The 13,534-nt window shown below is 37.6% G+C and overlaps 1 protein-coding gene across 1 annotated transcript; it reads right to left on the bottom strand.

The window, feature by feature from the left end:
- Positions 1 to 832: 832 nt before the first annotated feature.
- On the bottom strand, positions 833 to 9,545 carry LOC134753695 (uncharacterized). Its single transcript, XM_063689627.1, has 4 exons — positions 9,258 to 9,545; positions 7,664 to 7,807; positions 3,351 to 3,482; positions 833 to 1,031 (listed from the first exon to the last, which is right to left on the bottom strand). Exons 1-4 carry the CDS (start codon positions 9,528 to 9,530, stop codon positions 948 to 950), a joined length of 633 nt encoding a protein of 210 aa, XP_063545697.1. The 5' UTR covers positions 9,531 to 9,545; the 3' UTR covers positions 833 to 947.
- Positions 9,546 to 13,534: the final 3,989 nt, after the last annotated feature.

The following is a 13,534-nucleotide window of genomic DNA, read 5'->3' on the forward strand; positions in this document are numbered from 1 at the left end:
GAGAATCAAATTTTCTTGATTTTCGAGGCACGTTTTTTCCTTAGACTGTATCCATCTATTACGGAGTTATATCTATCTTTGCTAATATCAATAAATTATAAAAATAATAAATTCTGAGCCAATCCAAAGCTCCAAACTCATTTATTTACTAAACTTGGGCCTTTTATAAAGGCAAGGCAAATTGTGGCAACATTTTTCCTACAATTGCTGGGAACCCTTTCACAAAATGGTAGGGTTCAATTTAGCACAAGCTCATGCTCATTGAAGGGCAGATTTGGATACATTTGTGATAAGAAAGTAGAAATTTAATGGATACGTATCCATAATAAGTAATATTAAATAGGTAGGTAGGTTATATAAGTAGGCTATAGGTAGGTTATACAAAGCGGCCGGGACATATCTCGCCTTCAGGGGCTCCCCGCGGTTTACATCGATTTTTGACAAGTTTTGAGCCGTTACTCCTACCTACATTTGCACTACAGAAAGAGAACCATTCTGGTCTGCCGGATTTTGAAAGGAACAATTTTGTTAAACTTTGTCTAAAAAAACACTTTTATTGTAACTCGATTGCTGTGAAGTATCTTACATATACGAAATCTACATATTTGGGTTCGTCTTTGACGTCTCTAAAAACTGGTCAGAGATTTTAATTTTAAACTAAATAACACTAGTTATGGCTAGAAAACCAGTTTTTTGGCCTAAAATTGTTCAGCTTTGATGCCAAATATCTCGAAGACAATGAACGTTGCTGTGAATATGATAAGCTACTAAAAACATTAGAAAAATAAGGGATTCAGTCATCATGGGTCATTGGCGCCAGGGAGCCCCTTTAGTTAAAATGCATTTGTTGGATATAAATATGTATTTATTTTACGCTTAAATAATTTACATTAATCTTAATAGCTAACAGTTAACTGTAGTACCCATTTCAAGGTATAAGCTACATATTAGAGCCCAATTATTTTTCCACCCAAGTTATTGAGTTTTTCAGTTGCGATCCTTGTTATTTTCTTGAATATTGTCCCAGGCACCTGTAAATAAAATAATTACGTGAAAACATAGGCGTAACAACGACCGACTAATGAGATGTTTACGAAAAGCTACTAAACGACATGAATAGTTATTTGTTATACAAGGGTGCAAAGTTGTATTTTACCCGCGAGTGTTTCAACACACGAGAAGTAAAATACATTTGCACCCGTGCGTAACACAAAACTTTTCACCTCACTATAGCGAGGAAAGTGCAACATCCACAGGCGTTAGATCATCTACATCACTGGAATCACTAATTTTTTTACGATATTATAACAAAAAACTCTGGAAGTTGTGTATTTTTACACGAGAAGTTTTCAAGTAAAAAATTTGTTGACAATGTTGACATTTCTGACGTATGAAATGATTGCATCGACTCAACTTGTGCGTTCAGAATTATATTAACATCATTATAAAAAACAAACGTTTCTTATGGAACTTTAAGGTTTATGACTTAAAATCATTAAATAAAGCTAAATTTGGTATTTTTTATTAGATTCTCAAACCATTTATTTAATGATAATTAATATCGAACGAACCATTATCATGAGCGTTTTACGTTTTGTTATCTGTCAAGCTACTTAAACACGCTCCATCCAAGGTCAAATTACTTTCCCCACTAGTGGATAAAACGCGTTTTTCCCCGCTTGTTTTGAAGGATAAAAGACAAGTTTCCGAGCTAGTGAGGGAAAAATTATTATTCTAAAAATTGTTTAAAAAAAAGTCAGTTGGACCAAACATGATATCATATTTTTTATTCGATATAGTAGATATACTCGTATACCGTCATTACCGTCCTATCAGGAATACGCGGGGTGCATTAAAGGTTTGGACCGTACAGAAATTTAGGGCTAGTCTTGTCACGCAATAAATTAAGCGAGAGCTTTGCAGTTGCTATCGAATCAGACCACGTTACATCTACACCTACACCGACTTGGAACTCTTGGCAGTGACAATTTGTGGATGAGTCATACCTCATACCTCACGTAGGTAAAACTTGGTGGGTGATTAAACGTGGACGAACTGTAGGTACATCTACGAGAACTCTACGCTATACTTAATTGTTACCCTCCGGCCGTTTTGGCAACCAAATTTCGCAACCAGTTGTTGAAAAAGAAGTAATAATCCTGTTACGCAACTAGTTGCCCAACAAGAAAATCTATTCCTGAACCAAAACTAGCGTAGATGACAGTGGAGTTTCGCAACCTGTCATCATCATTGGCCTTTGCGTCTATAGCAGACGATTTATGGTGTAACACCGGAGAGACACCGTTTTTGGTGGCTGAATAGACCGATGCGAGACCGACATGGTCTACCACAGGCCTGACAAGAGAGATTTGCTAAAAACGGTACTGAGACACCTTGTCGTCGTTTTTGCCTCTTGTCAGCGAGTGCGGCGAACCAGGTCTCATCACAAAACTTGCGACCTTCCACAACACGTTTGCGCCATTCCGTCCGCTGTTCTGCGAGCTTCTCCCAGTCTCGGTGGTCGATATGGAAGGCAATCATGTCCCTCTTTGCGCAATCTTTAAAACACGTATACGCTCAGGGACCTAGAGTTGCGCAAAACGAATCCTAGCCTCTTGTAAATTGTTGTACTTACACTGTGCAAGTGTTATTTTAAACGACGTAATTTTATAGAAGTGTGACGTTTAAAATAAGGCTTGCACAGTCGTGACTTTATTCTGCAAATATCTCGCCAGAAATGGATGCCTTTTATCCCTTGGTTAACAATTTACCATCGGTAGAAAATATTAACGTTCCCTGTCCGGGTGCCCCCAATGTTATTTTCACCTCAGCAGCTCGAACAAGCCTACTTTCGTCACTCCCTGGAGTGAGGAAAGTGCGACTTTCCTCACTCCAGGGAGTGAAACAAAGTAGCTTTTTAATTTAGTGTAGGCCATGAACTGCCACTTCATACTTTTATTAAAAAAAAAAATCCTCTGTATTATTCTGTGTTATTCGAATAACATTTTAACCTTTAATATGTTCTCACTACTGAGGTGAAAAAATATGTGTGCAACACGAGAGCAAAGTTATTTTACATCTCGTGTTTTTGAGTCCCTCGCTACGCTCAAGATTCTTTAGAATCACTCGCTTCGCTCGTGATTCAATTATAGAATCTTTCGCTTTCTCGAGACTCATAATAAACACTCGCAAGAAAAACCAACTTTCCTCTCTTGTTGCACAAATAACTATAACAGGACTTTGTGCTTCTACTATGTGTTCACAACTTGGTCGTGTGACTTTGTCATATCATTTTGTATGGGGACAGTGAATATGTTAACTGTGTTAAGAAACGGCAATAGATCACTCACCTCAAGGACCGAGTTAACGAGGTTGGATACTCCCTCTGCTCCAGTGACTAAGGCTCTTCCAGCCGTGAAAAATTTGTCGCCCGAGTTACCATACTTTTCTTCTTCCTTTATCGTATCCACTATAGGTTTGGGCTGTAAAAGTTAGGTAATTCAACCTTAATATGTTTTACAGTACATAATGGTGCTACTTTACCGCCCTAGTGCGGTAACTAGCACAATACGTGCGTATGTCGAAAATTTAAAAGGCCATATGTACTGTAAAACGCTGTACAATACACGTGCGAAAAGGTAATACGCAACTCGTGTCGATTTAAAAGACTCCTTTCGGTCGTGTTTTAATTTATCGCCACTCTCTGCGAATTTCCTACTTTTCGCACTTGTATCGTAATGATTAAAACGTATCTAAACTAAAAAAATATAGCCTGACAAAATTTTATTTCGCCTTCACTATTGTGTTGGTTTTCAGTGGTAGTACTTTATATCGCTGGCAAGGAGTAGGTACTCTTTGATAACAGACTTTGAACGCCATTGAATGTAAGCGACGATTTTATTTATTCAGGTTATTACAACACAATATCTAAACCCAATTAAAAAAGTAAGTATCGTTAAACGAGTAAGGTTTGTCTCGATACTCCATCACGCAATGTAAACAAGAAAAAAAAAACATCGCATTTTGAATGTTTACCACAAAAATCCAATAAAGATCCCCATATATGCCAGAAAAAATATTTTGAATACAATAAAATATTTATATAAAAAACGGACGAATGATTGCGTAGCATTCCAAAACACAAATTTTTGAAAGTTATCGTTGATAAGGTGCCATATAGTAGGTACCTACATATTATGTAAGCTGTTTGTATAGCGACATTATCTCAGGGCCCAATAGAATTCGTCAGGCTTTACTTAATCAACGATTCATTGATTGTGCAAGGTGGTCAAGTAAAACAAAATTGTGCTTCAAATTCGACAGATTAGACTGTTTTAGATGAGTTAGACCAAGATAAGTCTGCAACAATTTTTATAGCACACGCAGTGCAAGTGTTATTTATACCGTATACGTCATAATTTCATAGAAGTTTGACGTTTAAAACAACACTTGCACTGTGTATGCTATCAATATCGTTGCAGACTTGTCTTGGTCTAACTCTGGCGCTGTACAGCTCCATAGATTACGCGGTAACTGTGGTTGTCAAAAGTTGACGTTTGACAACACAGACTCTATATACGTGGAATGTAAGGGAACCCGTACATTCTATATGACTTCTCTTTCCGTATAGACTCTGCCGGATTTTGAAAGAAATGAATACTTTTTATTTTTTATTTCTTTAAACATTGTCTAAAAAAACACTTTTTTCGAACTATCTTGCTATGAAAGATCTTATACATATATATACGAAATCTACATATTTGGGTTCGCCTTGGATGACGTCTCAAAAATCGTGTCAGAGATTGTAATTTTAAACTAATTAACACAAAAGTTATGGCCAGAAAACCAGTTTTTTGCCTAAAATTGTTCAACTTTGATGCCAAATATCTCGAACACGATGAACTTTGAAGTAAATACAGGGTGGCCCAAAAATACGTTGACAAAGATTTTTCTAATTATTTTATTAAGTACTTACGTAACTAAGTAGTACAATATAAGTTAAAAATTAAAACTACAGTCTTTTTGAAAGCATACAAGCCACGTAAAGCACAACTCCTTAAGGATAAAGATAAAAAAGTTCGCTTGGAGAGATGTCGGTTGATTAAGCAACGTGCCGCTACTGAAAACTGGGAAAATCTACTTTTTACTGATGAAAAACTTTTTTGTATTGAACAGGCCCATAATCACCAAAATGACAGAATTTACTCTTCTAGTCGTCTTGGAGAAGCCGCAGTCATACCTCATCGCCAAAAGCCGGGTTCAGTTATATTTTGGGGTGGTATGTGCAGTAGTGTGCAGCAGTGATGCAATAGTAGATTGTTAACCAAGGGACGAAAGGCACTCATTTCTGCCGAGGTATTTTGGCGCTCGAATGCAGTGAGAGCGCCAATAGTCCGAGGCAGAAATGATGCCTTTCACCCGAGTTAAACACTCTACTTTTCATTTCGAATACGAGGAAAGTAAAATGCATGTATTTTTTTTAAAACATGACTAAGTATACATTTTTATAGTATTTCTTGAGGGTACTTTCAATTAACAATTCAGACAAAAGTATCGTTATTTATGGAATGGAGAGTCAAATATCAAAATGAAAAATTTATTACAAATCCATTTAAACTCAAATTTCAATTGCGTATCGTAAAAAAATTAAAAAAGTCGTACTTCGAACGTAAAATGCTCTAGTGCAGACACGTATCATTTTCTGCGCACCTTTTAGAACAACAATGACCCTCTTTCAGAGCATGAGAAATGAAAAGATAATTTTCCTGGATTCATAAGTTCAAAAGAGTGGCCACCCTACTCGCCTGATCTAAATCCAATGGATTATATTTATTTATTTATTTATTTAATCTTTATTGCACAAAAGAAAATACAATCGTACAAAAGGCGGACTTAATGCTATGAGGCATTCTCTACCAGTCAACCTTCGGGCAAAGCAGATAATTTGTAGGCGGTGCCACATAGTGATTACATATATACACGTATAGTTAAATAATGGATAGGCATAGACATACATACATATATCTGTATATATAATATTCATATAAATACATACAATATACATACATACAAATACATAAGATATCAGATGAAACTTTCAAAACAGAAACACTAAGAATTCATCGTTCTGCCAGCAAAGTACTCACGTAAGGATTTTTTAAATGCAAATCTATTCGGACACTGTCTAATTTTAACAGGGAGACTATTCCAAAGGCGAGCTGCCTGAATAGAGAAAGAATAGGACATGAAACCTGTTCGGTGAGATGGTATGGACAAAGAAAGGTTGCCAGTAGAGCGAAGTTGACGGACACGAGAAACACCATAGTAGTTGAAGAAAGATTTGAGATATTCGGGAGATTGGGGATCATTAATAACAGAAAAGAGGATGCAAAGCATGCGAATATTTCGACGAACACGTATAGGAAACCAGCCGAGTTTAGAGCGGAAAGAGGAGACATGGTCGTATTCACGAAGACAGAAAATGAAACGAATGCAGTTATTTAGTAAACGATCTAACTTGTTCAAGAGTTATAGTTTGTGTTCAATCTTAGAGACAAGGGCCTTTGCTACTAAACACAAAAGTGTAAACGCTCTAAAAGCAACACTTACCAAAGAATGGGAAAAATATCCTTGGAGGAGCTGCGGCATATCGTTAAACATTTTTTCTACTCGTCGAGTATAATCTGTGTATTACAACTTCACATGCAACACTACAACATGCTACAACATTACTCTTTTCAACGTTGGATAGTCTATGTCACTTCCGACTCAAGCATAAGAATTTTATCGATACGGTTTAGTCGATTATAAACATTTTGAAAATAGAACTTCATACATTTCGATAAAATATTTCTTGTTTAAGGAGACTCGATTCAATGCAAATTAGCCTACTTAAACACGCTGCTGCGTCGCATCTGCTTTGTGATTGGTTGACCAACAAAAACATTTTCTTTTATGTTGTAGTAGAAACAATTGCTTCATAATTCAGAAACGCGCATGTGACACCCTTCATATAGCAACATCCATACCCTACGAAAACAGCTTAGCGTTGCTTGTTTATATTTTACGCTACGGTAGCCAAAATCGAGAAGAAAAACTGTCTTAAAATTGAATTTAGCAAGGAGCAGGTACCAGGGCCTTATGAGTTACGAGGTGTCGTTGACCAACCCGCCGTGGGCGCCGGGCCCGGCAGCCGGGGCGCTTACGAGTATGAAGGTATCGCGGGCTGCGGCAGCTCGCGTATCTTAGCTGTATACTTTTGGTTTGTTTACCTATATGATTCTACTAGTTGAAAGTATTATTTTTTTGTCTCGTAGAAAAAGTATTGTATACAATAGTGATATAAGCTTCGTTGCTTAAACACGTTACAGTACTCGGCTGAAAAGCTCTCTATTATATCACGATTGTATAAAATACTATTTGTTGCATAAAAAAAACTGTGGTTTTAAATCATGAACTTATCTTGTACTAGTTACGTAAGTACTTAATAAAATAATTAGAAAAAACTTTGTCAACTTATTTTTAGGCCATCCTGTATGGGATACTATATTGCTTAAAGCCGTGGCTGTTAATATGATAAACTACAAAAAAACATTAGAAAACTAAGGGATTCAGATCGAAGGTCATTGGCGTTAGGGACCACTTTAAATAAGTAATATAGTACTTGCAAGAGTCCTGCGACGATGCCGTGTAAATTTTCCTTCAGTGACAATTTTTTGCTGCCGTATCCCTCAGATTCAAGGATAGCGCCTTCAAGAGTCTTCACTGGAGCACCAAAATATCCCGTTGCTAAATATTCAGCCCCCTCCTGAAAATAAATAAAATATACTGAAACACACCCAACAAGTAGGATAATTTTTAAGAAAAAAAAAACCGACTTCAATGGGGGATGCCGCTGAAAGTTCACTTATTGTTGATGGTGCACTCTTAGATTCCAGACAATGAAATGAAAAAGACAGCATCTGAAAAGGAGGTAAAACCACCCACTTTTTAACCAACTTCAAGATTTCAAAGGAGGAGGTTCTCAATTCGATTGTATGTTTTTTTTAACCGACTTCAAGATTTCAAAGGAGGAGGTTCTCAATTCGGTTGTGTTTTTTTTAAATGTTTGTTACTCCATAACTCCGTCATTTCTGGACCGATTTTGAAAATTCTGTTTTTGATTGTAAGTATATACATACTAGATTGGTCCCGTTTTTGTCAAAAAGCAGTTCTGATGATGGGATCCATGAGGAATCGAGGGAATTCCTCAAATGTTAAAGGCATACATATAGTGATTTTAGTATTTTCATCAACAAATCCAGCATTTACATTTAAAAAAGTGACATTTGATGAAGTGGAAACTGCTGATAATGATCAGAATGTAACTCTTCAATGACACATAGTTCACGTTTGGCGATTTGTTCTCTTCCTTATGAACCCAGACCTAAACTTGGACCCGGACTCGGACCCGGACCCGGGTCTGAACATGGACCTCAACTCGGACCCGGACCCGCACCGAACTCTGACCCAAACTTGGACCCGGATAGCCGGACACGGACCCGGACTCTGATCCGGACCCAGACCCGGACCCGGAAATGCTACTAGATAATTTTTAAGAAAAAAAAAACGACTTCAATGGGGGATGCCGCTGAAAGTTTACTTATTGTTGATGGTGCACTTAGATTCCAGACAATGAAATGAAATAGACAGCATATTTTGCGTAATTATCCTAATCCATCTTTTGACTAATTTTGTCTAATTGCCTAATTATTATAATATTGCCTAATAATGTAGAAAAGGAGGTAAAACCACCCACTTTTCTAGTAGCATTTCGTTTTTGTAAGGGTCGCAGTGCTAACCTAACCTAACCTACTTTTCTGATAGCATTTCGTTTCTGTAAGGGTCACAGTTCTAACCTTTTTTTTTTTCGCATGTGTGATGAAAAACGTGTGTAAATCCGGGGGTAAGAATATTGCAAACTCGAGTCTTTAATTCAATCCAGCCTGCGGCTGTCGCGAATCAACACCCTCGTTTCCAATATTTCACTTACCCCTCTCGTTGCACAATGTACAATTACGACACACTGTGCTATAATAAGCACATTACGTAACTACGTCGATAATTTTAAGGGCCATATACGTGTACTGTAAAACGTTGTATGATACTCGCACGTGCGAATAGGTAGTTCGCAACTTTTGAACACGACCCAAAACCGGCATTGCCTGACAATTTCCAGATAAATAATTAACTATATGAGCCAAGAGAGATACACTTACGTAGTGTGCCAATTGTGCATGATTATATTGATTATGATTATGTGCAATTCTTTTGCCAAGCTCATCAATTTTATGCGCAATGAGATTCCCGACAATCGACTTGTCACTTCTGGCTGATTCTGAGCGCTGATCAGCTACCACGGGAACGGTATCAACGTCGGAGCTGGCTTGCGGTTGGTCGTACACCGGCAGCTCCACCCGAATAGGATCGTCTAGTGGCGCAGTGTGGCAACTCGCAATGCAGAGCAGGACGATACCGGCGTTGAAGAACATTCTAGAAAAACAATAAAATATGAACCTTCAAGCATTCACAGAAGTGCTAGAATTATAATTTAGCATGAATATACCACATGCCTAGAAATCTAGAATGAGTGACGGAACCCATCTCGTATATGAACTTTTCATGAGTGCGAAAATAGCAGACTAATGAATTTACCAAAGTTGAATGTACCAAAACTTAATATCAGCAGCGGACTATGAAAAGCTGTATTTAATGGGTGGGATGGGATAGAGGTGGGTGATGATATCTTGAAATATATCTACTGTTGCAAAAGCAAAAAAAATCCACGGTATCACATAATATTTGAATTCAATACTTTCGAAGACCCATGATCATTCGGATTTTGGTCGCACTTTTGGTATTTTGATAGGGAATATTGTATGTACATTGTAGATCTGTGAAATATACGCCAAGAATGTACACATTGGTTGTACATAACAATTTGTTATACAAACACTCCCGCTCACCAGGCCGAAACCGGATGAGTGAATTGGGAGCATCCCTTTCGCGAAGTATTATTTGATTATTTACCACCGGCCCTGTCCTGCTAGCCAAACTTGTAGTAGTAGTAGGTAGTCTGTGCGGAAAGAGAAGAGTCATGGAATGTATGGGGCCCAATACATTTCACGACTCTTCTCTTTCCGCACAGACTAACGATTGAGTTATGATGAATGAGTCTAGGATGTTCTCTCTATAACTCTCTCCTCTTCTCTATTTTTTTATAAGTTTTTATAGAGAGTCACATGTCAGTCGATCATAGGCCGAGAGAATCATCCTCAAAACAGTAGGTATCACTACTGTTTTTTCTTATGCTAATTTTATAACCCCAAAAAAGAGGGATGAGTACCGAGGTACAGCTTTTTAACACTACTGTTCAAAGAGTAAAGTAAGTATAATAGGTAAAGAGAGTATAGTTATAGTATATAGTTTGCATTTTATGGAAACTCATTTGAAAGCACCATCTCTGTTGTCTCCCGAAACTAACTATGTATGTGTGCGTGCACAACTACATATACATACGTACGTGTACTTTCGTCCTAGATAATATTAGGTCTACTTGGGCGGTTTACAAGTCAATTTTTTGTTTGATTTCTTGTAACTTATCAAAGACTTTTGAGTACAAGATATCGAACAAAATAAATGACTCGTAAACCGCCCAAGTAGACCTAATATTATATAGAAAAAAGGTTTTAAAGATTGGAATGAATATAACAAAAACGTATTAGTAAAGTAAGTATTTTTATTGCCCTTAATTTGGTATACATTTGGTAGAACAGGTGTAAGTACCAAGTATTTTGATTCCACCGCTTGCAGCTTCTGATTCTATATCAATTTTCTTTGCAATAATTGTCACATTAGGAGAATTTCGACGACGATGCCTGGTTCTCCTTACTAAAAGAGAAACGCACGAGGCGCCACGAGCAGGCCTCCAACCCCCGCCCACCTGGGGGAGCATACACCTGCTGCGTGTGTGGCCGAGGGATCCTCTCTCGTATAGGGCTTTACAGCCACGAGCGCAAGTGTCGTAACACTCGTCACCGCGATGCTGCTTGAAACATCTGACACAGATGACAAAGGCCTATTTATTAGGAGAATTTCGGGTAATACGCCACGCTCTGTAGCTTCGTACACAGTTTGCTCCAGATATTTTTTAAAATACACGAATAATGATGTGATAATTCGGATCCATCTTATAGCTTAAGAATTTCACACATGTATTATCTCTTGTCTAAGCAGGTACCTCCATAGATGCGCTCTAGTTCTTCCCACGTGTCTTTAGCGGAATCAAATCCTATGATTTTTTGCAGAATATCATCAGACATGTTTGTCGTGAATAAAATTAAAATTGCGCTATTATATTTTCGAACATAAAAATGTCTTCATCGCTCGCTGCAATGAGCGCCAACGATGATGGCTCCAGGTGTTGTAATATTGGGAATTTGGGAGGCAAATTTCCCTATTCTCGTGTTTATTGCTTGCTCCACATTTTTACTTGGTAACACTTTCAAATTAATAGAGATAAAATAACCTTATGTAACTGTTTTCGACATTTAATTTGTCTGACAGTAAACAACAGTGTCAACAGTTGCCGTTGCTGGGTAACCAACATTACAAATAAAGAAAGGTCTTGACACACTAGGTATATGCAACCTTCTCAATGTTGGATTCATGATGTATTCATGCCTTAAAGTAGTAATAAAAAATATTAACATGTCACACATATAAGAAAATCAATCTTAAAATTGTATCAATTTTATAGTGACATCTGGTGACGTAGTTTGCAAAATCGAAAGCATCGGAAGTCGACTTTACGCAAAAGTAGGTTGTCTCGGAGCAAGATATAGAAATCGCCTGCATCTTTACGATCTTTACTGACGTTAACTACATTTCTAGTGTCCCCCCTGCTACTGTTACTGAAAATTGGTTTGCCAGTCTTTGTTTGCCAGTCTATAATGTACACTTTATTTAATATATACTATCTGTGTACCGTGTCATTTTTTTCTGACTAGTCATTTACTTACCTCTATGACTTACCTATTATACTTACTTTACTCTTTGGCTTACAGCATGGAGACTATATAAAGGAGCCAAATCTCTATGTATGAAAAGTGTCCATCAAAAAACAGTAATTAGGCGGCGCCACCATACACCGAAATACTACCAAAAACAACCTACGTAATTTGGTCGGGTTATTTGTTGCCTTACATGTTATACTCATGTCCCAAAGCCTAACTAGCGCCACCGGAGAGATTAGGAACTATTATTTAAAGCTGAAAGCGGTCACTTTTGCAACAATTCTGCCATAAGAGATTGGCATCTTTTCTATACCATCCATAACTTACAGCCTCTCATTTTCGTACAAGATTGTCACATAATGTCAAAATTCCCAAAATCAAAATACACCTTACGTCATGATTTCACATCTTGTTGATTTGCACAATATTTTATGAACGATGGATATGAAAAATCTACCTCCGGTTAACAAATGCTGCAACTGTATCCCACTGAAAGTTGCCCAGTGCTGTATAGCGTTTATAGCTTTAGCCACCGGAGGCTGCGGTCTGACGGTTGTCGTGTTCCTGGCAGTGTTTGAAGACAAGTTTGCTGTGTATGTAGGGAGACTCCCAGAACAAGCCAAGTGGCCAATAGTCGGTGTCGTTGGTTTCATTGGTGCACTTCTAGCAGTAAGCGGTTTTATGTTGTTAATCGCACCATGCTTAAAATTAGGTCATGCTTCATTGCTGAAGATGGGCTTTTACATTATATTGTTCATGTGTCTTATAATTCTTGTTATTACCATCGGACCGTCTCTGGCGTGTGTGTTTTCGTGGTTTTACTTGCTAGACTCCAGGGTATGCATGCAAGATTTACTTCCTATGGATATGGTGCTGTTGATTGGTTTGATTGTTTTTGTATTTGTTAGTGCTTGGTGTTATTATGCAGTAGCTATTGGGAATTATGTGAGCATTTTGTCTGGTAATTAAATGTAATGATTCATTGATGTTCGTGCATTATTTATTCTACAATGTAGGTAGCACAGTAAAAGCAGATACTATTAGTAAATATTTAAGAACAACAACCTCCTTCACAAACATTAGCTTTGTGCTCGTACGTAGGAGTACGTTAGGTATAGAATCTGTCACCTACCGCTTTTATGACATCTTAACGTAAAATCCAACTTTTCTCGCCGCTCTCATCAAAGAGTATAATAAATAATATATGTATAGGCTGTCATATGCACAGCAGAAGTACAATTAAAGCTTTTTAAGCATATTCATATTTGATGGCGCCGCCGTCTAGGTTTAAGATTTTTAAACCTTTTCTTATATAACTGCGGTCAGTCAAGCCCAATTATACGTTTAAAAATTATACGTAAAGGCCCCAGTACACAGTGGCTAACATAGACCTAGCATTACATACCTAGATCAGCTATACGCGTGCGCCCGTGAGGGACAAAACATACGCAATGCGACAATATGATTGGTCGAGAAGATTT

This window comes from Cydia strobilella, chromosome Z, assembly GCF_947568885.1.
Source record: "Cydia strobilella chromosome Z, ilCydStro3.1, whole genome shotgun sequence".
NCBI lineage: Eukaryota > Metazoa > Arthropoda > Insecta > Lepidoptera > Tortricidae > Cydia > Cydia strobilella.